Below are 27,821 nucleotides of genomic sequence, written 5' to 3'. Positions count from 1 at the left end.
GTCCAATAACACTGATCTGGGCAGTTCCTTCATTATAATGATCGTCTTGCCATCAATCTCCAATGGATCTTGAAACTGTTTTGTCACAATCCTCTCTTTCATGTTTCTAGTTGTAAACTGCACAATCACATCCCTTGGTAATTTCCTCTGGGTTGCAATTCTCGAGTTCACACGGTACGCCACATCTAGGATAGCCACAACTTCCTCCTCCTCCTTCCCCAGGTATTCAGCCAACACCTCAGTCATCTGTTCTTGCGCTGACTTTCCTTCCACTTCTGGCAAGCCATGAAAACGTAGCTGCTTCTCCATATGTTTAGTTTCTGCAACTGACATTCTCCCCTTCACCAATCTCATCTCTGTTTGTTGCGTGTCTGCTAAATTCTCCATCGCGTCTTCTACTGTTTTAACTCTCTGCTGCGTTCCTTGTAATTTTTGATAATAGTTTCCACCAACTTACCCGGTATTGACGTCAGGCTGACTGGCCTGTAATTTCCCGGATCTCCCCTGGAACCTTTTTTAAAGATGGGGACAACATTAGCTACCTTCCAGTCCTCAGGAACAGATGCAGAGTTTAATGACAGATTACATATTTTTGTGAGGAGATCTACAAGTTCACACTTGAGTTCTTTCAGAACTCTTGGATGTATGCCATCTGGGCCCGGTGATTTATCAGTTTTTAAATTATCTAGCAGTCGCATAACCTCCTCTCTCGTCACCTCAATGTGACTCAGGTCTTTCAAAACCCCTCCCAAAGTCAGTGCTTCCGGAGTGGGCATGCACTTCTTATCTTCCACAGTGAAGACAGAAGCAAAGAACGCATTCAGCTTCTCGGCCATTTCCCTATCACCCTTTAGTAATCCTTTTACGCCTTGGTCATCCAAGGGCCCCACTGCCTCCCTAGCTGGTTTCCTACTTCTAATATATTTAAAGAATTGTTTATTGTTTTTCTTTATGTTCTTTGCAATATGCTCCTCATATTCCCTTTTTGCCTGTCTGATCACAGACTTGCACTTTTTTTGCCACAGCTTATGCTCCTTTTTATCAACCTCACTCCGACTAGTTTTCCACTGCCTAAAAGAATCCTTTTTACCTTTTACAGCTTCTATTACATTGCTTGTTAACCATGCTGGCCTTTTCCTAAACCTATTTGTGCCTTTCCTAACCAGCGGTATATATTTAATTTGAGCTTCCAGGATTGTAGTTTTAAATAGTCTCCAAGATTCCCCAAGTGTTTTGACCTTTTTTACTTTCCCTTTCAGTTTCTTCTTCACGTACCCCCTCATCTCAGAAAAGTTACCCCTTTTGAAGTTAAACATGGCTGTGTTGGTCTTATTTGGCAATTTCCTATTTATACATATGTTGTACTCAATAACATTATGGTCACTGTTCCCAAGTGGTGCAATCACATTTACATCTCTCACCAGGTCTTCAGCATTACTGAGGACCAAATCCAGGATCACCTCTCCCCTAGTAGGTTCTGTAACCATCTGTTCCATAGCACAGTCATTGAGACAGTCTAGAAACTCACTTTCTCTCCCCCGATTCGAACACCCATTGGCCCAGTCAATGTGTGGGTAGTTAAAATCACCCATTACAACACAGTTTTTTTGTTTAGCAGTCATCTTTAATCCTGTCATCATTTTATAATCCTCCTCTATTTTCTGATCTGGAGGGCGATAACAAACTCCCACAGTTAAGTTTCCATTTGGGCCCGTAATTTCAACCCATAGCATTTCCAGAAGCGAATCTAATTCAGTTACCTAGCGAATCTAATTCAGTTATTCAGTTGAAAGACTCTTGGGCAAGGATTGCTGCTCCCCCCCCCCTCCTATTTGGGACTAGTGGAGGACCAAATATCCGGGGGGGGGGTGTCAGTTCTCCCAGGGCAACTGTTTCAACGATGATGAAAATAAATAAATGTGAAAGCATAAAGGTGAGAAGGCCTTTCCCCTTGGAGAACAAGAAAATGCTTGTTTCTAAACTCATAGCCAAAACTGGTTAAAACTGGGAGGTTTTGAAGCAAGGGATTTGAGGTCAGATCTTTGAAATACAAATCCCTGTAGCTCTCAAAGAATGAGCTTATGCTCCTTGCAAGCTGTCATGTAAGGATATAATGGGTTGTTATTGCTAATGAAAGGGCTGCCTGTGTGTATATGATCTCTCAATATACACACTGAGAAGCAGAAGCTAGATTTTTAGATGAGGCTAGATATTCTGCTACCATCTATAATCCTTTGCAGCATTTGCTTTATTTACATGTAGCACACAGATGATGGCGGCAAAGAGGTGCACCCCTGTGCAGCACATCACTGAAGAGAGGTCCTGCATCCTCCCAGGGGCTTGGGTAAACTCACACTGCCGTGTCTTCTTCCTTCCAAATTCAGCGGCCAATGGTTTGCCTATGAAAAGCGGCCAACAGTTTGCGGGCCTCTCCCTCTCTCCGGGTCCTTCATGGCAAGCGGGACTTGCCGAACTCCCTTCTGCTCCGCCGCTCCCCTCAGTCTCTGCGCAAGACGTGCCTCGCAGGCCGACATCCCATCCGGCCGTGCCTGGACTTCGCAGGCGCTTCTAACTCGGAGACGCGGGCAAGCAGTCTCCGGCGTGGCTCAAGCGGGGGCTCCTTTTCGTCCACGACGCAGAGCCTGTGCTATGCCTTGCCGAGCCACCAGAGGCGCTGCTCGTCTGCCCAGCCTGGTAGCCGCGGAGTCACGGAGAAGCCGCCCGGAGCTGCGGCTTTCCCGAGCCCAGCGGGCCATGAGTTCGCGGGAGGTCGAGCTGGGCTTCGCTGAAGAGGCAGTGGCTCGCTGGCGGCTGAGCAGGGAGCAGTTCCCCTCCAAGGTAGGCGGAAGGCCGGCTTGGCTGGGCGAGAGTGGCCTGCCCGGCCCGGTCGAGCTGCGGTGCGGCGTGTGCGGACAGCCATGCGCCTTCCTCCTGCAGCTCTACGCACCTTTGCCTGACCGGCCGGACGCCTTCCACAGGAGCCTCTTCCTTTTCTCCTGCCGCCAACCCGCCTGCTACCGACCCATCGGCCAAGCCCCGGGCAGCCTGAGAGGTAAGGAGGAAGCTGACAAGTTAGGCTGCTCCCCGCAGAGGGGGACGCGAGAGGCCTTCCGGTGGGCTCAGGTTGGAGAGTCACAATTTAGGATTGCCAGTCTCCGGCTGGAGATCTCCCTGAATTACCGCTGATCGCCAGCCCATAGAGATCTGTTCCCCCGGAGAAACGGCTGTTTTGGAGAGTAGACTCTGTGGCATCCTCCCCTCTCCAAACCCCGTGGTGGTAACTCCCTTGATATGAGTCACATCAAGGACAGAAAAAAAAACATAAGCATAACATTGATAGAAACTTGCTAGACGCTCAGTTTATTTACTTTGATTATTTCTTTTCCAAGTTTTTAGGAATCAGTTACCAAGGAAGAATGACATTTATTCTTACGAACCTCCACCTGAAGAGCCACCACCGGAAGAAGAGCCTTGTGCAATTCTGCAGCTGAAATGTGGAATGAAACTGTGCAAAGTCTGTGGTTGTTTGGGTCCCAAAGCATGCTCTAAATGTCACAAAGCTTATTACTGTAGCAAAGACCATCAGGTTAGAGATTGGAAAGCAGGGCACAAGCTATCTTGTACACAATCAGGCAAGTGATTTGAAATTCATATGAATTTGGAAAAACAATGGTTCCAAAATGATATTTAAAGGAATACATAGGTCAATGTGTACCATTTCAATTTATATTGATTGCACTCTAATCAGATTCAAAGTCCGATATTAGGGTGAGTCCTGGATGTTTTCAGAAGCAGTGTGTCTGACCACCTGTCTAGACAGCAGAAGGAATAGCATCACTGGAGAGTTCTACAAGCTAGCATAGTTTGAAGAAATTAACTAGGAAAAATGGACACTGCTGTAATTATATGCTTATATTTCTTGTAGAAAACTAGGTTTTCCAACACACCCTTTTATTATTATTATTTATTCAATGTATAGCCCTCCCTCCCTGTAATGTTTAGAGGAATACATTTGAAGGATGTGAAGGGACAAGTTCCATACCATGTGCTTTGGGGCTAAAGTGAACCTCTGGGTATCAAATAAAATGTCCATATTAGCAATTACAGAGAAATGTTCCACTGCTAATGTACGGAACTGATGCAAGTATGATGGTTAGCAGTTTCCTATGAGTGCAAATTGTTTAGAATATTGGTGGACTTGGAATTAATAGCTGGTTGTAGAAGCAAAACAAGGTTAAGTGTCTATACTGAAGCTTATCTTTGTTCCCTCACTAATCTATATTATATGCATATCTTTATTAACTGATGTGTTTTCAAATCAGCCCCCCAAACATTTTAAAATAAGTTATTACATATAACCTAATATGGAAGCATCTTTGGTTTCTGTTTTGCAGAAAAGATGGATATTGAAATACCAGATCATACCTTTCTTTTCCCCGAGTATGAAATTTTAATAGAGCCTGAAGAAATGAAATCCTCCAATGTTGATGAAACCGAACAGGAAGATCTGGACACAAATAAAGATTCAGCATCCGCTGATAATACTTGTAAGTAGGAATGAACTTCCATAAGACTGGTTTGTGTCACAAATTAAAACATGTAAGAGTTCAGCATTTTGATATTCTTTAATTTATGGAGTTAAGACAGGAATCCTGGTGCATTTCTTTTCCTGATGTCAATATTAATACATAACTATGCTGCTAATGCCCTTGTGCACAAAAAGTAGGGAAATTACTATGCTTTTTCTGTCTGGTTGGTCCTAATTATAATTTACCTGTTGTCATTGACTACATAAGCCTTTTGAAGCCCAATTCACCAGAGTTGCCAGTTTGCTTGGGTATTTCATATTTGTTGAGCAGGATTTCCTAATGCATGTATCCAAGTTTGTGTCCCCTTCTCTAAGCCTTCGTCATCCAGGCAGCTGCTGAGAACTTGTTTGAGTTGTGATGTCTTCAGGGAATTTGTGGAGGGAATGAAAAGATGGGAAACGTCCATTCATTGAAGCACTGGATCCAGCCTGGTATTACTCATTAAAACCGTTGCATACCTTTAATGTGTGTGTGTTTTAGATGAAGCAGCTGAATCCCTAGATGAAAACATGTTAGAGACAATGGCAAAGCATGAAACTGAAGATGACAAGATTTTTCAAAAGTTTAAAGAAAGAACATCTTTGGCACCAGAACAGGTTTTAAAACTGCATTTCTTACAATCTCTCCTTGTTTTGGTTAAAATGTTGCAGCCAAGTTTAATATCTGTGAAGCTTAAGTCTTTAATATTGACAGTGTTGAGTGTCTAGCTTAGAATCCTAGTTTCCAGCCATAGTGCCTTCATGATGCTAACGTATTTGCCTGTGAACCTGAGCTCAGAAATTCAGTCAGGATCTTGAGAGATGCATTAATTACTTGAGTTGTGAACTTTAGAATAACTAAGGATAGCTGGAATTTGTAACATTCCTTAGGCCCAGAGGAAGTTATTTACTTAGTATTTATATTCCCTACTACGTAATCTGCCTATGCAGCCATGAATAATACAAACCATTTGTTTCCAGGTAACTAAAAGGTAACTCACTTTCTCTAATTTTGGTCCTTTCTGTATAGTTTAATTGGCAACTTTGTAATTTCTCTTGGATTTCAGATTATCAGATATTGCAGAGATGGAGAAGGTCCCATCTGGATTTCAGGAGAAAATATTCCTTCTGAGACAGAAATCCCAAATTGTGTGTGTGGTGCTAAAAGAGTATTTGAATTCCAGGTGGGTGAATTTGGCTTTTAAAAATTGTGTGCACATGCCTCTTATCACTACAAGACAAGCCACTTTTCCCCTCTTATGAGTTTACATTCCATTATGATGAGACATGCTCCGTCTAGGTTCATGTGGCTTGGCAATATTTTGGTTCAGACCAGTTTTTTTATAAGCACAGAGGAAACAAGGAATTCTACACCTTGAGTTGTCTTCTGTGAAACAGGCCAGAGAATAACTGGTTAGTACAGCTGACAAATTTGTCTTGTTCTCCTGACAATTTTAAGGGTCTCAAGGGAAGGGGGGTTGATAAACCCAAGGGAAAGGGGGATGGATGCAACACTTACCCCAGAGAGGTAAAGGACAATAACATTTTTCTAAGAGTCAAATAGTGTTGCACTTGGTATTATTGGTGTTAGGGAATTTCTATGACCCCTATTCTAAAAGACCTATGCATGAATTTATTGAAGTTGACCTGTTGCACAGAAGGCAAAAATTATTTGTAAGCAGATTCCTTATGGTGCTGTGGTTAAGTAGGGTTAGAAAGCCCTATTGCAAGGACAGTATCTCACTTGTTTTGACTTTGTACTCAAAAGATTTAGCTTGGATAAACACTCTCTCAGGAAGACATCCAAGATTCCTTTGTGGAACCAGACATGTAACATGTTTATATTACAGAGAGAGTTTACTGTCTTGTCAATCAGACTTGTTTTGTGTCATGTCTCCTAAAGAATTTGATCCTGAAGCATTGTATCTAGTTTTGTATAACAATTTTATCTCTTTTCTGTAAACAATTAACTTTGGAAAGTATGTAAGAGTCTTTGCTATGGCTGATCTTTATGCATGTGTCAGAACATGGCACTGCATCTGGGTTTTATTGTAAATAAAGCTCATTAATTCTTTATGGATTACTTTTGATGTCTTAGTTAATTGTGGGTGATGGGAAATGTAATCTGGAATGCAGAATACCTTTAAAAGTTTCTGCACCACAGTGGTTAAGTAGTTTGGCTGCAAATCAGCACTCTACTGGTTTGAATCCCACTACTGCCATGAGCTCAGTAGGTGGCCTTGGGTAAGCCACATCTCTCAGTCCCAGCTCCCCAGTTGTTTTGTGAGGATAACAACACTAACTTGTTAACTGCTCTGGGTGAGCCACTAATCTGTCTAGAAGAGCGCTATATAAGTGCGGTTATTATTATTATTATAAAGTCTTGCCAGCTTTTCTAAAACCAAAGAGGAACTTAAACTCTTGAATTTATTCTACAAATGTATAGCTGCAACTAAAAATGCTGGCCCTGTCACAGACGCTACACCTTTCAGTGAAAGGGAAGAGATGGCATAGATTATATTGTATTGGTTGGTTGGTTCTATAATGGTACCTCATTTGAAATGAGGGGAGACTATCCATTTTCCATATACAATGGGAAGAGGAGGAACTGCTCGTTTTCTAAACACCAATGTATATTAAATGCTGTAAATTGAAAAAGAAGTTCTCATCAACTATTTTCATATAGTTGTACTGTCCTTTTATTTAAATTGTTTTTGTGCATTTCTTGTTGAACTTTATGAATAGAATTAGCTATAGGCAACTTGAAATTAAGTTGTTTTTCCTGGAGTGCCTCTAACAAAAAGCAGAACTGATCTAGTGTGGATTTTTGAAAGGGATTCAGTAGCTAGTTAAGTCTGACCCACTGATTTTAACAAATTGTGTCTCTTGTTCCTAAGGTTATGCCACAATTGCTGAATTACCTAAAAGTTGATAGCCTTGGAGAAAGCATTGACTGGGGAACAGTTGCTATCTACACCTGTGCTGATAACTGTAACTTGGGCAACCAGTATACTGAAGAGTTCATTTGGAAGCAGGACATATCAAGCTCTGTTTAATTTCTACAAACCTCAATTTCAACTGGATCCTTTTTAAAAAAAATTATATTGAAATACTGTCAGAGCAAGCCTACAGCTGTGTTATTCTTGAACATTTGCATTAAAACACGGAATGTAATAGGCAGAATAAATTTCCACTTCCATTGTAAGGCAGTTAGCAGATTGCCTAATAGTTGTAAAAATAGGCCTTCATGCTTCAATAAGCTATTTCTAATAAAATACTGTCAAGGTGAGATAAGCATGGTTACAGCAGTCTTGGAGTTTGGAAAAATTGTACCAGACAGTTGGTTTCTGCATAATTAAAAAATCGCTGGCAGTATAACTGATACATCATAGGTTATTTCAACTTTTATAGCTGTAAACTTAAGCTTTATATCTTGTGCAGATTGGGGACTTAAAATGCTTAAACTCAAATGGCTTATGAATGCACTAGCAGAGAGTAAAGCTGTTTGATTTCAATTAGTACAACAGTGAAATTTAAATTTGTGCTGTTTTGCTTGATCACTGTAGTCCTACACTGATTTTCTTGCTGTATCCTGTCTTTGAACAGTATCAGCTATAACATTACACAGTTGCTAAATCTTTGCTAAAAATGCATTTTGTCTGGAAACTTATCACATTTCTATGCTGCTGCATCCAAGCAAAATATAAAATGTGTACTCCTGTTTAAGGAAGTGGTTCATGATGTTTTTGTGGATGCAGTATTTATAGAGTACAATAGTCTTTCCAGGACTAAAGAAACAGCTTCTAGTAGGGTTAATGGTGCAGTCTACAGCTATAATCTTTGCATACTCTAAGTCAGTGTGTATACATTTCCACATTTTCCACCCTCCTGCCTCGTGCTGAAAACTTATCAAATATCTAATTCTCAAGGTGTCCCAAACTAAGACAAAGAAGATTTTTCTTCAAATGGGAGGGACCCTTTCAGATTTGCAGAAAAAATTAAAAATGTACTGAAAATGGGTAGAATTAATCCCTCTCCCAAACAAAACCCTCTTCAACTGTGCAGAGCTGCTGCCGCCGCTACACCCCTCTTCTCAGCAGCCTCTGGGACGGGGGCAGCAGCAATGCCAGCAATAGTAGGCATAGGGGAAAGAATGTGAGAGGCATGAGAGGAAAAAGTGACAGGCGGGGTGGAGCAAGAAAAAACACAAAATGAGTAGGGGAGGGAGGAAGAAGGGAATAAGCAAAGGTGTAAGAATGGGATGGCCACTTCTGCTAATTTCTTGTGGGTCCCCACTTGTAAACTGTTTGCATCAGATGGTAGCTGGTCCTTCTGAAATATTTTCTATTCTGAAGATTCAAGTTTGCAAACTACAACCTAACCAAACAGACATGAGCTATTTACCTGCTTTAGCCCTCTAGTCCAGGTAAGACTCATCACCATGATTGGGGGTGGGGGACCAGGAAAAAAGTATGAAAGACAGTTAAATTTGATTCAGAAGAATAACTTGGAAGGTGGGTGGAGAAGAGTATCAAGAACACTGAAACAGCAGTAACAGTACTTTAGCTAATTATGTTCAAGCATTCCACCCGAGACTAGGAAACTACAAAAATCATGGCCCACTTTATACAGAGGCTATGGCTGCTCCATTGCTATTGTAGCAGAACAAGCCTTCCTCCTCTTGTTGATAGAAAGTGATAATTTGCATGAAACAGTAAGCTTTCAAAGGCTACCGCCAGCAAGTGGGCAGAAGAAAAGAAGCAAAGTCTGCTGAACCACCACCAATTTGAACACCAGTGCGAGCCAGAACTTACTAGAGGCACCAAGAAAGGCTGTTGCTATTAAGAAACACACAAATGGCAAACACATTGTTTTAATACTGGGTTGTTAAGAAAAATCTTATAAAAACATTTCAATACATTTAAGCATTCTACAAGCATGCATTTAGTACATTAAACAGCAGCATAGGCCAATCAAATCCCCATGTTTATAAACAGCATTTCTTACACATTTAAAACTCAAAAAATGTTTCTTAAAGGAATATATACAGTCATCTGTTTTATTAGCAAATTTATTCTGTCCTGCTGAACACTGGAAATAGGGAATGTGTGTGTCTGGCACAAAGTAGGTCTAAGAAATGTTGAATTAAAATTTGACTAAAATCAATGGCTGAAAGATCTTAATACTGTAACCGAAGTCTTGAGCATTCTTTAACATGGTTTAGTCTCTTAAACTTACCAACATGAGATTTCCAAATAAAAAGCTTAGACATTAAAACTTTAAAAAAACTAAAGTATAAATAAAACTCAATTGTTTCACCAAAGAGAGCCCCAATAAAGCAACTCACAGTACCTCAGTACAGACATAATACACAAAGAAATCTTCCCTTCCCATGAAGATCAGGGAATAGGCACTAACTGGGAAAATACTCCAAGTCCGGACTGTTGCAGTCTGTAAGTCTTTCACCTTTTACTGCTGTGCCATAATCAATACCTTTTAAAATATGCCAACTTCTTTGGTAAGCAGTGAGAACTGCTACGTTGTCTTTCTGAATCCTTTTAAAATAGGGTATATATTTTCAAATGCTTCATAAATTTCAGCTCGGACTTTTGCACCTGAAATAAGTTACACTAGATATAAAACAGTATTTTAACAACATATACATTATGTTTTAGAGATTATGAGGTTACCAGCATTCATTGTTTGTTCTCTTTTACAGAGTATGTAACTAATTACTGAAAAGAAAAACATTAATACTACATGTAAGTAGCTAAAATTTGGCTCAAATGCCAACCGTACAAAATGTATTGGCCAGCATCTGAACGAGTTGTTACTTTCAAAATAATTCTTCCTTGTACTACAGTCTAGCTCTCTGTGTACATTCAATGCAGCAATTAAATATATGGCTTACCTGTTAAAACTACTTTCCCAGAAACAAATATAAGGAGGACGATTCTTGGTTTGATCATTCTGTAAATTAAACCAGGAAAAAGCTCTGGTTCGTAACTGAAAGACAAACAGGAAACAATTCTAGATTAAACAATTTAATAAGCTGAATAAATAAAACATTCATTAAAGCTGTAGGTTAATCAATATTTAAGATGCAAGTAGAAGTAGAAACCACCTCTTTTCCTTGACTCAAGATGGATTTTTTTCTTAGTTTAAAAAAGGGATTTGTAGTAAATCCTGTAGTTGATGTGTGAAATTATATTCTCATATTTAGCTCAAAGAGTCTTCATAAACAGACAGGAGTTTAAATGCTGATCAACAATTTTAAAATGTTCTACCTATGTTTGGGTAGCATAAGTGACAAATTCTCTAGCTATTCTGTTAACCATTGGCACTGCACATTTATTATTTCATTGAAGTGTTTACCTTTTTTGAGGTGTGACAAATTTTCTATCTAAGCAAGTAAAAAGGGAATCCTATTTGTCTGAATGCTAGAACAAGTTTGTAGTGTTATACAGCCTCTTTAGAGAATTTTGTAAACACACAGTACTGTCTGACACTGACAGATGCAATGCTTCAGTTAGGTAAACCTGTTAATGAGAATAATAAGATGGGCAACACAAGAGTAAGTGGATCAGAGGGAGTTAGTTCATTCATTTGTATCAAGTAGTATTTATTAAAAACAGCAATAATCTTCTGCTTACCTGCTAAACTGTTGGTGTGTAAGTACTAACCCCTCGAGCCTGATAGGGAATTTTACATCACAACTGCCCACCATATTCTGAATCTTAAAATCCAAGAATTTGGCTGGAAAGCCCAATTTCTGTACGACTCTGGCATACTTTCTGGCAGCCAACCTTGACTGCTCCTCACTGGGGAAAAAAGCAGCTTTGTAATTTTCACCAAGGAAATATTTTTTAAATTTATATTTATAGTCTTCCTTTCTCACTGAGACGGAAGGTAGATTACACAGTGTACATCAATGCAATCAACAAGATCAGGCACCAAATAAGGAATGCCATAGGACTAGGATTAGAGAAGTCTGAAACAGTGTTACTAGTAGACTTGTATTACGTAAATCAGAAACAATGCAGTGAGAGCAAGATAATACCACATGATATATATGTGATCAATGTGCTAATCAACAAGTGATTCTTAATTAGTTCTGTATACTAGCAAGATTAATCACAGGTATCGAATCACCTCACATACCTTTTAGCTCCTGTACACACCATTTTTCCAGAGCTGAATATAAGCGCAGTGGTACGTGGCTCTCTTATTCTCATAATCACAGCAGCAAAACGCTGAAAGTCATAAAAGGTTATTAATATAAGAACCGCAACTTGCTAATATAACTTTTTAAAAATCTTGCCATCTGCAAGACATATAAGCAAATCATTTTTTAAAAATGTATTAGCCACTTCTATTATTCACCCTTCAGTCAACTTAATTCTGAAAGCATTTATATTTAAAATCAAAAATAATTCACGATGGCGGAATTCCATTCCGCCATCCCACCGCTTCGTGAACTTTTATATTAAATGAAAAAAGCTCTTCCTTATCCCTGCCAACAGCAAAGCAATACCCCAATTTCCTCCATTAGTCCATTCTAAATGAAAGATCTGGGCTAAAAATGATACTCTACATACAGCACAGAAGATTATACTTTCAAGGAACTTGAAGAGAAGACCTACTACTCCCTTCGAATAAATACTTTTCTGCTCAGCACTTCTTAGAGCCACCTGCTAGGAGGTCCTTTATACTGAATTTTTCAACTTTTATTAGCTCTATTCCTCTAGTCTGTAAAGAAAATAGGTGTCAAACTGACTAATACCAAGAAAAATCAAGTCTCCTAAAATACTTCCTTACTATGATCCGGCAATAATGGCACAATCCCTCTGGGGATGGAACTACAGTATCAGCCTTAAAGGACAGTTTGCAAAACTTATGATCAAGAGTTGCTATGAAACCTGTAAACTCTTAACATAGGATGTGCAAAATGACAAAAAAGGAGACAGAGGCAGACCTCTCAAGACAGATGTTCTCTGTTTCCATTGTCCTTTACCTTAGGGTTGTATTCAGCATTTCGAGCACGAAGAGCAATAGTTTTCAGATCCAGTTTGCAGCCAAGATTTACTGTAGATACAATATTCCTACAGGCAATTTAGAAACATGTTAGTCACTCTTGGTTTCGTCCATATTTGAAATTATCTACCATTTTATTATTGCATTTGAGGCAAGTCAATTCAATCTGCCAGCACAAAATGACTCAAGCATGTCAGATTTACATCTGACACTATTTTAAGTGTTCACTTACAGGAATATGTATCCTTATTTTGATTTTATGATAATTATAAATGCACCTGTCATAAGATTGTAGCCACACTATTAATGGAAAATTAGGGAGGCATTTTTATTACAGTTACAGAAAGTAAGTTTATAAAAGGTTTCTAATATGACAATTCCTTACTATAGGAAAAAACAAAAAAGACAGCCATCTCAGTAATGATAAACATCCATTTTATTTCAGAAAATATGTTTAAACCTAGAGCTCCCTAGACAGCTGGGGCAATTAAGATGGCACCAGTAATCACTACAAGATGTATCATGTATCAATACAGGAAAATCTCCTTGGAACTGTTCTTCAGTATGCGTGCCAAGGTTCTAAACACAAACTGTACTATAAAACTACAGAAGCTCATTCACTGCAACATGCCAATGAATTCCAGGCAAGAAGGCCTTCTCTTGCCTTTATCATTATCAATGACAATGCATGCTGGAGGAACTGGATCATAGCAGAAAACACAAGTAAAGAAATTCATAGTCACTTCATAAGAGAAGAGCACACACTCCATAACTTCAGCACATTGCTGATGCCAATGTGGAATTGCTTCAACTACTTTGTATCCCATGCTCATTTACAGAGGAAACATGCACACACAAAAAGATGCTATTCTGCAGCACAGAGAACACAGCAGATAAACTGGAGACCACAGAAATCCCAATGACCCACCCCCAATCATGGTGTGGCATACTAATGATACAATGACAGCCAGAAATGGAAGCAGACAATCAGTACATTCCTCCCCTCCGGGCTCTGACATCATCCTGCTACTGCCCACATGCTAAATGGATAAAGGATCCACAGCTACCCTTCTTACACAATAGGAGTTCTGCAGAAGGTGCTTTGAGTCCCGTCCTGCAACTATGTTTCTTTCTGCTAGGCAGACACACAAACATGAAAACATGGCTGATCCCCAACCTCCATAGCTCACTTAGCAAAGGGAATTCTTACAGAATGTCCAAGATCCCTCCCATACAAGGATTCGCAAAGGAGGTGCTCCAGCTTTTTGTGAAACAGCAGCAAGGAAAGCTACATCCACACATTCACAGAAAGCATTCCTGTTATCTCACCAACAGCTCACTCAGGCACATACCCAGGTGACACACAGGAGACCAGTGCTTCCAATCACACTAAGGGTGATAATGGCCACATAGTAAAGCTTATCTTCTGGTTGGCAGCAACATGACTGCCAGCAAAATAGAAGAGGCCAGACTAGAACCCACATCTCACACACAGCAAGGAGGACCCTAAGCCCCAGAAACCATGGTGCAGAAATCTATCATAGGAGCAGGGCAGGAAGCAAAGGAGAAAATGGCTCAGTGCAGTGAATGTGCAGAAGCACCACACTGCCCTTGAAGGAGTTTCAGACACAGCTGAGATCTTGCACCAAACAACAGGCCCCTCATACTCATTTGTTGTCCCATATGCCAATCATTTTGATTGGCAAGCTCCATTCCTCTAGTCAGGGTATCCATTACAACAACCTGCTTCTACTCATCTCAGTAATGTTTGTGCTCCATTGCTCCCCACGCCCATCATACTCGCTGCATGGCTTATAATACAACAGCAATGATTAGGAGGCCAGGTGAACTAAGGAGCCTTCCCCTCCCCTATTTAGAACACAACTGTGCTCAGTGGAGGAGGTCTGTGGTCTCTTCACACGTCAGACGCACAAGATCAATCATAAGAGGGGATGAGAAGCCATTCCTATCTACCCAAACTCAACAAAATAGATACAGCTGTTAAACAACCCACACATTTATTGAACAGCTTCAGGAATGAAATTCTGAAGACGTGTTAGATGAAGGAGATGCCAGCTCTGTGTTACACTAGCATAAGGGCATTCAGACGCAGGGCTTAGGACTGTGCTTGAAAATATTTTTAGAGTACTTTAATGTTTACATTGACCCACAGAAATCAAGAAATATGTTGTTGGCCAAGTACTCTAGGAAGCTTTCATACTAATTATCTAAGCAGTTAAAAAACCTATATGGGTCCATCTAGTCCAGCATCCCATTTCATCCACAGTGGCCAGACAAGATGCTTCCAGGAAATCAACAGTCCTCAGCGAATGGTAATCAGAGGAACACTACTGCTAGATATGAAGATTCAGAGGCCGCTAACCATACAGTCGCTATTTAAAAACATTGCTGAAAGACAGCATGAAATAAAAGAGGAGAGCACACACTTACTGAAGCTGTGGTACAATCCCAGAGCTTTCAGAAGCAGGTGTTGCAGGGGTTATTGGGGTCATGGGTGTCATTGGAGAAGGGTAGAGAGGTGTAGTTCCTGGCAAGGGAGCAGTAGTAAGCGTCTGAGAGTGGAAGAGCTGCGGTGTTTGACCAGATGTTCCCTGAGTTGGCTGGGATGTAGACTGCTGTGCTGCCACCTGCTGCTGCTGCTGCTGCCTCTGCTGCTCTTCCAGGATAGAAAGACTATTGGTGCTTTGAACAGGCTGTGGGGTGAGCCCTGTGCCATAAGGCATCATGGGACTGAAAATAGGAATTCCCGGAGTCATTGCACCCTACAAGAAGACAATACAAATTATGCTGTAGAATTGAGCCACCATGAACAGGATCAATAATTTATTCAATCATTTGATGAACAACAACTTACTCACTTGCTGTACTAGTTGTAGTCAGAGCAACTCCCTGTGGGGAGGGGAGTACCTCACTCCAGTAATTAGACCAATTTAATCTCCTTGCCATATTATTTTACTCTGACCCCAACATGAGGACTGAAATTCACATTTCTTAGAATGAGAATCAAGCTGTTAACATAAAATCCCCCAAAGATATTTCATAAATATGCTTTTAGAAGCACTAACTATTTTTTGTGTTTCCTAAAGTTTTGACAGCACAGGAACACTGCCTCCCACCCATTAAAACCAGAAACATATTTCACTCTTACCATTTATAAGAGCTATTTGTCTATTGAAAGCCCCTGCCTATTAAGAGGCCTTTGACTTCAGTTTCTCAGTTAGTTACTTTATAAGCATATCATCTATGGGAGATGAAAATTCAGCTATGAGTCAGCATCAGGACTGGTCCAAACTCAGCCTATGCAGGAATTCAACAGAAATATCCACACACAAGGTGGCCAACTGAAAAAAGGGGAATTCTAGAGCAGTAAAAAACGTATCCTCCTGTATGGACTGGTGCTTTTGGGCTCAGGTGACTAATGTCCGGGGTCTGAGGCACAGCCCCCGGCCTCAACAAGAGGAAGCAGGGGGAGGCAGCCAGGAGACAGCAGTCCTGCCACCTCAGCCAGCAGCCAGGGCCAGAACCTGCCTACACCAAAGGGAGAGGGCAGAGGCAGGAAGAATTGGGACCCAGCAACAGCCCAAGCACGGCCCTTACCTGCAAAGGGGGAGAAGCAGCCACAGCGACTCAGAGCCATACCCCAGCATCCACCCCAGCTTGAAGATGGCAACCTGACTCAGGAGGTGCTCAGAAGCCAGCCCCTCCGGGTAGAGCTGCTGAGGGCACTCTGTGGGAAGAGCTGGGCAGCCAGCCCAGGGGCCGCAGCTGGGCCCACCTTCCCTAATCAGCTCAGCCAGAGAAGCCCAGTAGCCAGCCAACAGGGTGCAGCTGTGGCTGATCCCGGCAGCCCAGCCAGCTACCCCTGCTGCAGCAGCTTGAGACAGCCCATGGCCACGCCAGGGCTAGAAGACAGCAGCCTGGCTCAGGAGTTGCTAGAAGCCAAGCCTCTACAGGGGGGGCTGCCACAGGCATTCTGCGGGAGGAGATGGGTAGCCCCGCCCAGCATTGCCAAGCAGGCAGCACGGAAGCTGGCTAAAGCAGCTCCTCGTGAGCAAGGCCAGGCAAGCTCAGTAGCTCAGAGGCTGGCTGGGGCAGCCCCTCATGAGCAAGGCCAAGGAGCCCTCAGCTGGGGATGGCTCACACTCAACCCCACCCTGCCAGCTAGGCAAAGGAGCCCAGAAGGGATTAGTGGTTGGAGGGAAACACCTGGGGGAACGCACAGCTGGGCCCGGTCAGGAGAGGGAACAAGCCTGGAAGGAGGGCGGGGTGGAGATAGGAAGCCCTATAAAGGGTGGCTGGGAAGAGCTCTGAGGTGGTGGGTGTGAGTGAGGAGTGATGATGTGGAATGAGAGCAGTAGGATGCAAGGGTGGAGGCTTGGAGGAGAGTTCTGGAAAGAGGAGATGGAGGACACAGAGGGTAAGCAGGCCAGGTTGAGCAGGCCAGCGAGTGGACTGAGAGGGAGTCTGGGTGAGGTATACCGCCCCTCCTTCCACAGAGCAGGGTCCTGCAGAGTCCCTGGCCCCCCTGTGACGTCAGGAGCAGACCGCCCAGTGCCACGCCCAGCGGCAGCCGCGGCAAGCCCTGACAACTAATTTCTCATAGGATGCTAGCATTGCCCCAGCTAACACACAGTTCAGATATTACAGATTCAGGTTAATTAAGTTTAGTTTATTGCACACAGTTATATATTCATATTATTCCTTAAGCAAGAAGTACAGAGTTCCAAATACAAATAAAGCATCCAAGAACTGTCCACTTTTCAAAACATCAAAGACTATTAATGGTCTCCACATAAGTAGTAAATCACACTGAAGAATGAATTTTAACATCATAATTCATCTTAATAAACCAAAAAGAACATATGGCTGTATATTATTATGAAAGCTGTCATTCCATTGTATTACAAAATTAGCCCATTTCTCTACAAATTTATCAGCAAAGTTTGATTTTCTATAATAGTTTTGACGTAAGTGTGAAGTTCCACATCAGTTTATATCAATCCATCACCAATTAGCTACTATTGAGATTCAGACATAAGTTTTAAAGCTTAATACGAGTTCTAAATCAACATGCATGGCACGTATTTGAAAAATCCCAACATGAGTACTTCTGGGTCAAGGGTGAGCCAATATCCAGCCATTTTTCTTATTATCTCCCAAATGGGGAATAATATATATCTGTATTTTAATTCAGTTAAACTTAAGTTTATTGTTTTGGCTGAAAATAAAGTAATTTAGTAGTGCATGCGTTCAAAATAGACTGTAGATTCTATAACTTTATTATTTTTGCCATTACAAGAACAACATGTACACCAAGGGGGAAAAGGCATAGCATGAGGGAAACCAGGATTTCAAACATATACCCAAACCCACTCCTAATCTAACTTAATCTACACTTCTGTCAAATGTGTATTTAATTAATTAAAATAGCTTAAAACCCTCAGTGAAATGGCAAATCAAGATGGAATTCTGAATTTAAGAAAAGTAAGAATTTCTCTTGCAGTCTGAACTGTCATGCACATAGACAAAGCAACAGAATACTGGGAACTGATTTGGGATGGGTAGGAATGAAGAGGGCCTGTATTTAATATTTCACCTGAATATAAGAAGGCATGTTTTGGAGGCAGAGAAAGGAAGGCAATTATGTCTTCAATACTTTCAACCCCCAACTCCTAGAGATTCACACCCAAACCACTTAGTTGGAGTAGAGAAGCAAGCTACCTATTCCTTACTAGCTGTCCTTGGTAACTGTGAGGTAGGACAAGGCACAGCAAGCATGGTTTCACCCACGGCAATAGCTTGAGTGAAAGTCAGAAGTACAGGGAGTTGGGAGAATAAAGCAGTGCCAAACAGTGGACTCTCCAGATAGGGAGCAGGTGAGCACAGAGGCTGGAGCACTATTTATTAAGGAGGCAGGAGGCTCTTAACTAGGCAGGAACAAAAAATTTGCTTTGAACACTAGATATTTCAGCACACTCATGATTTTCTACATTTTTACCTGAGGAGATGCTAAACCCTGGGCATAGGGTGGCAAGCTGTTGTTTTGATCCATGGCAGAAGTTACGTATCTGGTCAGGTGATAAGTATTTTCACAAGTGCAGTCCAGAAAAGCAGTTTCACACCATCAGCCTTGAGGAAGTATCTTTCCCTAAAGCATCCTAATGAATAGCTATGCAGTCAGTTTTGACATATTCAGAAAGATATTAGCTCCCAGACATCTATGTCAAGGAATCCAGTCCTGAAAGAGAAAAAAAGTGTCATGACACACAAGAGCGCATGCTACAGTGCATTAATTAGTCTTTAAGGTGCACCTAAACTCTTTTACGCGCTTGTTTACTCAGAAGTAAGTCCCACTGTATCCAAAAGGAGTGACAGGAGTTCCGCCAGACCGCCTGGCCAGAAAGCTACAATTCTCCGTGAGGGAGCTAGCCAGCCAGGCGGGGCTTCTTCCCCCCTTTCAGCGGGCACTTCAACGCGCAACACCCAACCGAGGCGCTACAAGGGACGCACAACAGCCCCACCTGTGCTCCGCAGGCACAACCAAACGGGAAAAGCCACGAAAGGGAGCGCCTCAGGCAGGCAAGACGCGCAACCATATCCAGCCAGTAGCCAACAGACGTCCCTGTCTCGACAAAGCGGGCTAAGACCCAAGTGGCGTCTGCGGCTCCTCCGCCCACCGGCGCAGGGCCACAGCGGCCTCCTCTGCCGAAAAGCCTGGAAGACCTTCGCTGTCGCCCCCCCCCCCCCTCCAGAGCCAGGAACGCTGCTCAAGGGCCTCGCAGAAGAGGGCGCAGGAGGCCCAATCGGCGCGGCCAGGCCGAGACTCACCACTTCAGAAGTTCTCCACTCGACTCAAACGGTGCCCCCGCGCTCTTCTGCTGCGGCGGCGCACTCTTAAAACGTCATCCCAGCCCGCCGCCGCTCTTTTTTAGTTCCCGGGGGCACCAGCTTTCTTAAGGGCAAGAAAACGGGAAGGGGGAGAAGGACAGGCAGGAACAGTATTCAAAAGCGCGCAGGCGCATTGGAGGTCGCCCGGTCCTTTCCAAAGAGGTAAGATGTACGCTGTATAGATGACCCTACAGCAACGGTATTCTAAGGCCACCACACGAACGCAGCTGTGTTCTGCGCACCAGGCGTATAAGCATAGGCACCGCAGAGAGGGTGGGGCAAGACAGACCAGCGCTTCTTTTCCTGCCGTCCTTATTCTTTTGCGCGCGCGCGCACCCCTTAGCTGAGTGTGCCATAAATCTGGCTCAGTTATTTTTTTATAGCAATCTAGTTTGCAGAGGAAAAGTGCTAGGAAAAATGGAAGGCCGTAGGAAAAGAATGAAATGGATTGACTGAATAAAAGAAGCCCCGTCCTCCAGTTTCAGGATCTGAACAAGTCTGTTAATGATAGGAAGTTTTGGAGGTCTTTCAATCATAGAGTCGCCATAGGTCGACTTGACGGCACATAACAGTTTGCAGAGAGTCAGGAAGTCACATTTTTTTCCCCACCACTCTCCTCCCTTAGCTCAGGTAAAGGGCCGGGCTGGCGAACGAGCGTAACCCTTCTAGCCCCCAGTAAAGAAGGGCGTTATATTTATTGCTTGGACACTTGGTGGTCGGTCCTCCATCACAACCACCACTTTTCCGCTGACCTCCCACCTACAGGGGCCGCTGGGTCATAAAGATGGAAAAGCCCTAAAGGAGCGCTTCTGGTGTGAACCTGAAATGGGCTTGACCCCTCAAGGTACCCCGGGCCCCTACTCAAGGCCAATTGGAGGGTTTCGATTTTTCCGGAAGTCCTCCTGTGTTTCATTCTAGGCTAGGCTACTATCGTCTCTATGGTACCTCGCCGGGACGAAAGTGAGGAACCCGCCGAAAGTAGTGCCGCCAGTTCCTGTTCCGGGTCCACCATTTTGCCGTGAGACAGCAGCTGGTGCGGCTCTTGAAACAACGATGCTGTCCACCGCTGGCTACGTAGAGCCCGCTTTCGGGCTAGGGTGCGAGGCTGCCGGGGGTCCTGTTACGCGGCACCGCTTCTCCCCATACACCTTCAACGGCGGGTGAGTCGTTGCCCGGGCCTCGGCAGTCGCTTCTTTGCCTCGAAGGCTGGGAAAGTGATTGAGGAGGGTCTTGGGGTTCCGCTTCGTCAGATGTATGGCGTGAAACCTATGGCCTCTTGTCAGTTATGGCTGAAGATGCCGCGAGCAATTGGCTAGTCGTGAGGGGCTGAAAAGACTCGTTTCGGGTTCTGTTGCAGCAGCCTAGTAACATGGCTCCCCTTGCGCCTAGTTTCCGAGGTCCCTCCGTTGCCCTCCTCTCTTACCCTACCTCCTATCTTATTCCCCCTCCCTCCGTCCCCGATCTTCGCGATCTTTTGCCGAACTCTTCAGAGTTCTTCCCTCTTTTTTCCCCTCTCCTTTCCCCGTTTACGGTGGCCTGTGTGTTCTACATCATCTATTGCCTAAAGTGTCTCTAGATCTGGCGCTGCAAAAAACACTCCCCATCTTGCGGTCCTTTTTCATGACGCATCCCTAAAAAGTGCATTTTGCATCTTTGTTTCACTTACTATTTTGTCCCAGTTTAAATTATGCTAATTTTTAACTATGAAATCAGTTGTATTGTTCCTTTTCGCTATGGGTCTTTCAGGTAGCTCTGTTCCTTGTCTGTATACAAAACTTACTGTTTTAACTGTTAAAAAACTGAAGATTTTTTTTCTGGTTGAAAGCTGTTAGATGAGGTCTTTACTTGTGGAGTCATATCTTGGTTCAATATATGCTGTTATTTTGATACGACACTGCACATGCACACTTCTGTGGATATTCTTTAAAAGAATAGGAAAGATGAGCACATGGTGTAGTTTTACTACACTATGAGGAGTCCTGTAGCCTGGAGATTGATGGGGTTGGATGACTGTGCATAGTGTTTTACGGTTGTATTAATGCTTTTGAGCAAAATTGCTGAGATCTCATCAGTGCCTTACAGTAACAAAATACAGGCTGAATGGATTTTGTTCTATCTTTGAAGTAGGTAGGTATGCTTCTGGTATACCTCTGATATACTTGTGAATTTGTCATCAAAGATAGAACTACTGAATGTGCATCAGTCCATGGCTGATTTCTTGGTGTTCTTGTAAGCTTGGGGTGTGGCTGGTATGATCAGACAGTGTATTCTGATAAATCATGTGAATGTATTGTAATCACAATTGACACAATTCACCCAAAGCTAAAAGCCGCTGTTGTTTGTTCCTTTCTATCTTTTAAAGGACTGTGTTGGCAATTGCTGGTGAAGACTTCTCTGTTGTTGCTTCAGACACTCGACTGAGTGAGGACTATGCAGTTCATAGCCGAGACAGCCCAAAATGCTACAAGCTGTAAGTTTAATTTCTGAAAACTAAAACTGTATGTGGCCTACAGCAGTGTCAGATGTCCCATCTTAAATATGTGTGTGTGTGTGAGTTCACAGTACTATTTTAAAATCTCTTGGAAATAAACTTTCTTTGACATCGTGTTTTGGTTTGATTTCTTTGATAAGATTAAATTTGTCTCACGTTCCCTCTCTTTTTGGATGACTAATTAAAATAATGTTTGAAGTAGTTTACTGTGGTAAAGAGACTTGCCTTTTTCGCTATATGTTTTACCTCAGAATCATGGCCCCTCACCCCACTGATTCTCTCTAGCATAATGGTCATTAAATAAAATGTACACTTTAAATAAAAATGTACACTGTTACATGTTTATTCCATTATATAGCCCTTGACATAATGTACGTTCCATCTAGATTAGATATTTTGTGATCACAATCCCAGTAACTATGCAACATGCTTGAGCTCACAGAGTTTTGCAGGTTGTATATCATATAGCAGCCCACCCTATACTAAGTGACAAACTGCCTCTGAAACTGAATGAGATGGAATGCAAGTGCTAATCTCCCTCTAATAGTGTGCCCTTGAAGCTTCTAAGGTCTTGCACCTATGGTGCCATCTCATCCTTTTATCTAGCTGGGAACTGACAGTGTCATTTCTGCAACAGTTCCCCCCCCCCCCAAGTTTCCTTTTTTTCTCCAACTCCTCTGACTAGGCCAAAAGCCTAAACCAAAGTGTGTGAATAAGCCAAGAAACAAGCTAGGCAACTGAATTTCTTGACAGGAGCTGCCTAGGTATAAACATCTGACTGTTGAAACTCCACTGAAATGAATAGGAATTAATAATAACATAATAACATTTGATTTATATACCGCCCTTCAGGACGACTTAACTTCCACTCAGAGTGGTTTACAAAGTATGTTATTATTATCCCCACAACAAAACACCCTGTGATGTGGGTGGAGCTGAGAGAGCTCCAGAGAACTGTGACTAGACCAAGGTCAACCAGCTGGCTTCAAGTGGAGGAGTGGGGAATCAAACCCGGTTCTCCAGATTAGAGTCCCGCGCTCTTAACCACTACACAAAACTGGCTCTCAATGCTTGGTGTGTTGTATCCATACCACTTAAATGTTCTTTGAAGACAGTGATATTTATGTGTATCCTTGTGTTCAGGAACAAGTCTTGGGGCTGACTCAGCTTTGTGCTACTGCTAGTCTTCCTCCATGGAGCCTGCTGATGCTTGTGATATGATAGAGAAGGATGTTGATGTGTGAATCATATGTACACATGAACAATGGAACTGCTGCAATTATGTATATATGCAAATAAATCCAGTATATAACAGTGCCTCCTTGTGATCATGGGCATTGGCCTTGTACTGTCACATGGAGTAAAAGTGGCATTCATGCACGTCTATGCCAGTTCTTAGGAATTAAACTTGTAATTCTTAAAATTAGCTTGTGAAGAGGAATACTTAGACGATGTTGTTTGGAGATGATACATCTGATCAATTTTTTAAAAGTGAGACCATATTACAAAAATTGTTTAAAACAATATCGTCATTGTATTTTACAGGACAGAGACAACTGTCATTGGTTGCAGTGGATTTCATGGAGATTGTCTTACACTTACTAAAATCCTTGAAGCAAGATTAAAGGTAGATGATTATTACGTACATCTTGTGATGAAGGTCATCAGACATTGGTAGAAGATCAGATAATAAAACAATAATTCAAGTGTTTCTTTAGGCATGGTTATCAAATGTAATTTTTTAAAAAAATCAGTCATTTTGGGTTATTCTTCCATACAGCTGTATTGAAGCAATATACTAATGGTTTTCGACATGAGTTTGCTGAGGCTTTTCTATATCCTAAGTTATTTTTTTTGTATGAGACCTTCCATACAGCTTGGGTTGTTCTTCCATACAGCTGTATTGAAGCAATATACTAATGGTTTTCGACATGAGTTTGCTGAGGCTTTTCTATATCCTAAGTTATTTTTTTTTGTATGAGACCTAGAATTGCAGTAAAAATATATGGTGCTCCTTCTCCAGTGATAAAAAGTGTAGTAAACTGTCAGGTTGCTGTTTAATGAAATTAATCTGATGTGGACACTTAATTGTTCCTGGTGTAAAGCTGCATTCCTGATCCATTGTTCTAGTGTTGCTGATTACATTGAAGCATTTAACATCAAGTTCTGCCTATTCTAATGACCTTATCATTGGTTTCAGATGTACAAGCATTCCAATAACAAAACTATGAGTTCAGGAGCTATTGCAGCTATGCTGTCTACAATTCTGTACTCACGACGCTTCTTTCCTTACTATGTTTATAACATAATTGGTGGATTGGATGAAGAAGGTAAACTCCTGTATGCTCTTACTTAAGTTATGAGGACATTTCTTTTGTAGGCAACTGTTAATAACTTTTGGTTGAGAAAGGAAAACACTTATGAAAATTGTATTGTTTACATGAATTCAGTAGTACTTTTGAAGAAATTGCAGCACTAACAACCTTGATGCAAGATTTTTCTAACATTAGCCATTGAGAAATGGTTTCAGCTCTGAAATTTGTAGAAAGTTTGAGACACAGTTATAGCAGCCCTGGTCATAACATGAAGTACTAAGTAGCTAAGTATCAGTCCGGGGGAAAGTGGAAGCAGGCTTTCAAGTTCCATTGCAATATGATTCCCACGGAAGCATTAGTCCTAGTTGACAGATTTTGCCTTCTAGGAAGAAAGTTCTTCAGTTCCAAGTTCATGAGTTGTTCACTTAAAGATAAAAGAATTTGTTTTTAAATGGTCTTAGTACTTTTTCTGGATCAAAGTGGCTCTCTAGGAACATGGTATTCGTGTCTCTATAAGTAGGACATAATATGACAAAATGTGCAACTGACTGTTATCCTGTTACTCTTTGGCACCTGTGTAATATATTCCTCTCCTTTTTTTTAACATGGTTGTGTTCTCTTTACAATCATGTGTCCCATCATTTTAAATCTTAGGTATGAAATGGGTGCTTCATCCTAACTTGCTGGGAAAAAATAGTTTCTGTAACAAGTATAGGTAGTAGACCAGGATTGAACTTAACTTCATTATTTGTTGCATGTGGCCTAATATCAGTTCCCCCCGCCCCCTTTTTTTCAGGGAAGGGCGCCGTGTACAGTTTTGACCCAGTAGGTTCCTACCAGAGAGATACTTTCAAAGCTGGTGGATCAGCTAGTGCTATGCTGCAGCCTCTGCTGGACAACCAGGTAAAAGTTTTGGCATGGCTGTGTACTTGATGCTATGTCAACAAATAGCTTAGTTTATCTGAAACGTTTCTAGTTGTTTATATGGGCTACTAATGGCCTGTTTGGCTTTCAGTGGTTTATTCTTAATAGGTGATAGAGAATGAAGAACTTAGAGCTGAGACTTTTTGCACACGCTTGATGTTTCATGTAGCACAGTGTTAATATTCTGAACATTAGCCATAGATTTCACCCTGTCAAATGAAAATGATGAACTAAAAGTTAATGCCTTTATTTTTTAAGGTTGGTTTCAAGAACATGCAAAACGTTAAGCATGTACCTTTGTCTCTGGAAAAGGCTTTGCAGCTAGTAAAAGATGTCTTCATTTCTGCTGCTGAGAGAGATGTATACACTGGGGATGCACTAAAAATCTGCATCGTCACAAAAGATGGAATTAAAGAAGAAACTGTTCCATTACGAAGAGACTAAATCTGTGCTTGGTTTGGTTGAGTCTTCAGTGTGTAATCTTAATTTTTATGAATGCTACATACTGGCATTATGATGACAGTTGATGTATTAAAAAAAGAAATTTGTCTCATTATTTTTCCATTTATGTGACTGGGGAATTCTGGGTCCATTCGTTTAATCGAAAGATGTGTATATTGCTAAATGGAACAACAAAAGGAATACCATATTCTCCAGCATTTCAGATAGTGAGATATTTGTAACATCCTACGGATCATTGCACCAGATGCCCCTACCCCAGTTACACTTCGACAAAAACTGTACCTTCTATATTCACTTACTCTGCAATAGTCTGTCTTCCACAGGCTTAATACTTAAGAGAGTGTTTGTTCTTTATTCTTAAAGCTACACCAGAAAATCATAATTTAGATTGTTTTTACTTGTTGTAAGCCTCCTTGAGCTATCAGGCTCAGAGCGTGCTCTAAAAATAACCCAGTGTTGGACAAGTCTCAGCATTTCAAAATGGAACTCTTCAGCTGCAGAGTGTGAAATGCTTCATGGAGTATTAGTGCTCATGCATGGGCTGAGAGATGATGCGGCTGGCCCCTACTCCAAGAACCTTTAAAAACATGTTTTTATTACTGTACAGCCCATTTTATCAGAGATGCATGGTAGTTCTTCATTAGGCAAACATATGATTGTGGGGAAAAAATTCTAAACAGCAGGGTTAAATGACCATGAAGTGCAGTGTAAGTTGCAATTGTATAAAATACAAATGTAATCAAGAATAGCAGTAATTGGTAGTAGTGCAATTTCCCTTGTTTTGCTAAACTGACTAACACCTGTAATGGTTGAGAAATCCCATGTACATCCTTAGAATAAGGTATCATGTTATTTGTTACCACTTCAAGACTTCCCTGAGGCTCTAAAAGAGAAGACAAGCAGTGGAAGCTGAAGAACAAGCACTCTTAACAATTTACACTACCCCCCCCCCCATATCAATTAGCACTAGAAAAATAGAGACTGTCCCTAGTAATGGTTGTTGTGGGTTTTCCGGGCTGTATTGCCGTGGTCTTGGCATTGTAGTTCCTGACGTTTCGCCAGCAGCTGTGGCTGACATCTTCAGAGGTGTAGCACCAAAAGTCTTGGTCTCTGAAGATGCCAGCCACAGCTGCTGGCGAAACGTCAGGAACTACAATGCCAAGACCACGGCAATACAGCCCGGAAAACCCACAACAACCATCGTTCTCCGGCCATGAAAGCCTTCGACAATACATTGTCCCTAGTAAATGGGAGCAGTTGGCATGTATAGAATAATGTAACTTCATGTATAAAGACTCAGGTAGTTGCTTTTCTCTAGTTTGGGAACAAAGAATCAATCTTGATTAAGAGAAAACTCAAGCACTTACTTTACAATGCATTGTTGCTAAACATTACTTTCCCTTAAAAAAACCCCTTCAGTATGCTTTTACTATGCTTCAGTCATGCAGCTGTCAACAAAGTGCCTGAGATGCTGCATTTCAGACTGGAGCAGCTGGATTCCAACTTTGAATGTTCTTTTGTGTAAAAGCCCCAGCCAAGCAGAAAAGTAGCCCGGCAGGCAGATTCTTTTTACTCTGCTGGATGTGCTGGTTTTCTGTGATCCTCAAGTGGTGCAATCCATTCTACATGCATGTGTAAATAGAACTATAGTACATTTGTCTTAAAGCAGGCAAGATTTTATTGAGTGGAGTCCTATCTGTCTTGAAGAACAGGAGGTAAGTACAATTATTACTATTGCTTTTCTCCCTAATGGGGACCAAAAGTGGCTTACAGCATTCTGTCCTCCATTTTATCCTCACAACCATTCTATCAAAGAGGTTAGCACAAATGGCTGGCCCAGAGTCATCCGGTGAGCTTCCGTGGCAGAGTGTGGATTAGAACCTTGGTCGCCCAGGCCCTAGTCTGACACTAACCTCTACAGCGCTCTGGCTGTATACAAAGAACGATGATGATAAATCTTTTCAAACTGCCAAAAGTGAAGTTGGATGTAACATGGATCTTCCACGTTCTGTAAAAAACTGCTCATAACAGAGGAGCTGATCTGAATGGCGGCGGAGTATGCCAGGATCCTGTCAACATCCATCATTGTGATTGGGTCAAAGTGGTCCAAACATGAGCT

The 27,821-nt window shown here is 41.9% G+C and overlaps 3 protein-coding genes across 3 annotated transcripts; 2 read left to right on the top strand and 1 right to left on the bottom strand.

The window, feature by feature from the left end:
- Positions 1–2,365: 2,365 nt before the first annotated feature.
- On the top strand, positions 2,366–7,861 carry PDCD2 (programmed cell death 2). The gene is made up of 6 exons (XM_054974493.1): positions 2,366–3,052; positions 3,390–3,632; positions 4,395–4,547; positions 5,070–5,185; positions 5,635–5,751; positions 7,465–7,861. The coding sequence occupies exons 1-6, from the start codon at positions 2,452–2,454 to the stop codon at positions 7,621–7,623; spliced, it is 1,389 nt and encodes a 462-aa protein (XP_054830468.1). The 5' UTR covers positions 2,366–2,451; the 3' UTR covers positions 7,624–7,861.
- Positions 7,862–9,424: 1,563 nt separating this feature from the next.
- TBP (TATA-box binding protein) lies at positions 9,425–19,661 on the bottom strand. Its single transcript, XM_054983352.1, has 8 exons — positions 19,451–19,661; positions 18,621–18,860; positions 15,053–15,384; positions 12,582–12,669; positions 11,729–11,820; positions 11,221–11,388; positions 10,479–10,573; positions 9,425–10,182 (listed from the first exon to the last, which is right to left on the bottom strand). Exons 2-8 carry the CDS (start codon positions 18,672–18,674, stop codon positions 10,103–10,105), a joined length of 909 nt encoding a protein of 302 aa, XP_054839327.1. The 5' UTR covers positions 18,675–18,860; positions 19,451–19,661; the 3' UTR covers positions 9,425–10,102.
- A 761-nt stretch (positions 19,662–20,422) lies between these two features.
- On the top strand, positions 20,423–25,793 carry PSMB1 (proteasome 20S subunit beta 1). The gene is made up of 6 exons (XM_054983365.1): positions 20,423–20,670; positions 21,873–21,980; positions 23,547–23,628; positions 24,202–24,331; positions 25,113–25,219; positions 25,499–25,793. The coding sequence occupies exons 1-6, from the start codon at positions 20,564–20,566 to the stop codon at positions 25,682–25,684; spliced, it is 720 nt and encodes a 239-aa protein (XP_054839340.1). The 5' UTR covers positions 20,423–20,563; the 3' UTR covers positions 25,685–25,793.
- Positions 25,794–27,821: the final 2,028 nt, after the last annotated feature.

The sequence above is a fragment of the Eublepharis macularius genome, chromosome 1, assembly GCF_028583425.1.
Source record: "Eublepharis macularius isolate TG4126 chromosome 1, MPM_Emac_v1.0, whole genome shotgun sequence".
Classification (NCBI taxonomy): Eukaryota; Metazoa; Chordata; class Lepidosauria; order Squamata; family Eublepharidae; genus Eublepharis; species Eublepharis macularius.
This window is presented reverse-complemented; position numbering and strand designations above follow the sequence as displayed.

Coding starts and splice junctions, on each gene's coding strand:
- PDCD2 (XM_054974493.1), top strand. CDS start 2,452: ATGGCAAGCGGGACTTGCCGAACTCCCTTCTGCTCCGCCGCTCCCCTC. Junction 3,053..3,389: donor AGCCCCGGGCAGCCTGAGAG/GTAAGGAGGAAG, acceptor TTCTTTTCCAAG/TTTTTAGGAATCAGTTACCA. Junction 4,548..5,069: donor AGCATCCGCTGATAATACTT/GTAAGTAGGAAT, acceptor TGTGTGTTTTAG/ATGAAGCAGCTGAATCCCTA.
- TBP (XM_054983352.1), bottom strand. CDS start 18,674: ATGGATCAAAACAACAGCTTGCCACCCTATGCCCAGGGTTTAGCATCT. Junction 12,670..15,052: donor GGGATTGTACCACAGCTTCA/GTAAGTGTGTGC, acceptor AATTGCCTGTAG/GAATATTGTATCTACAGTAA. Junction 11,821..12,581: donor ATGCTGAATACAACCCTAAG/GTAAAGGACAAT, acceptor TATGACTTTCAG/CGTTTTGCTGCTGTGATTAT.
- PSMB1 (XM_054983365.1), top strand. CDS start 20,564: ATGCTGTCCACCGCTGGCTACGTAGAGCCCGCTTTCGGGCTAGGGTGC. Junction 23,629..24,201: donor TCCTTGAAGCAAGATTAAAG/GTAGATGATTAT, acceptor CATTGGTTTCAG/ATGTACAAGCATTCCAATAA. Junction 25,220..25,498: donor AGCCTCTGCTGGACAACCAG/GTAAAAGTTTTG, acceptor TTATTTTTTAAG/GTTGGTTTCAAGAACATGCA.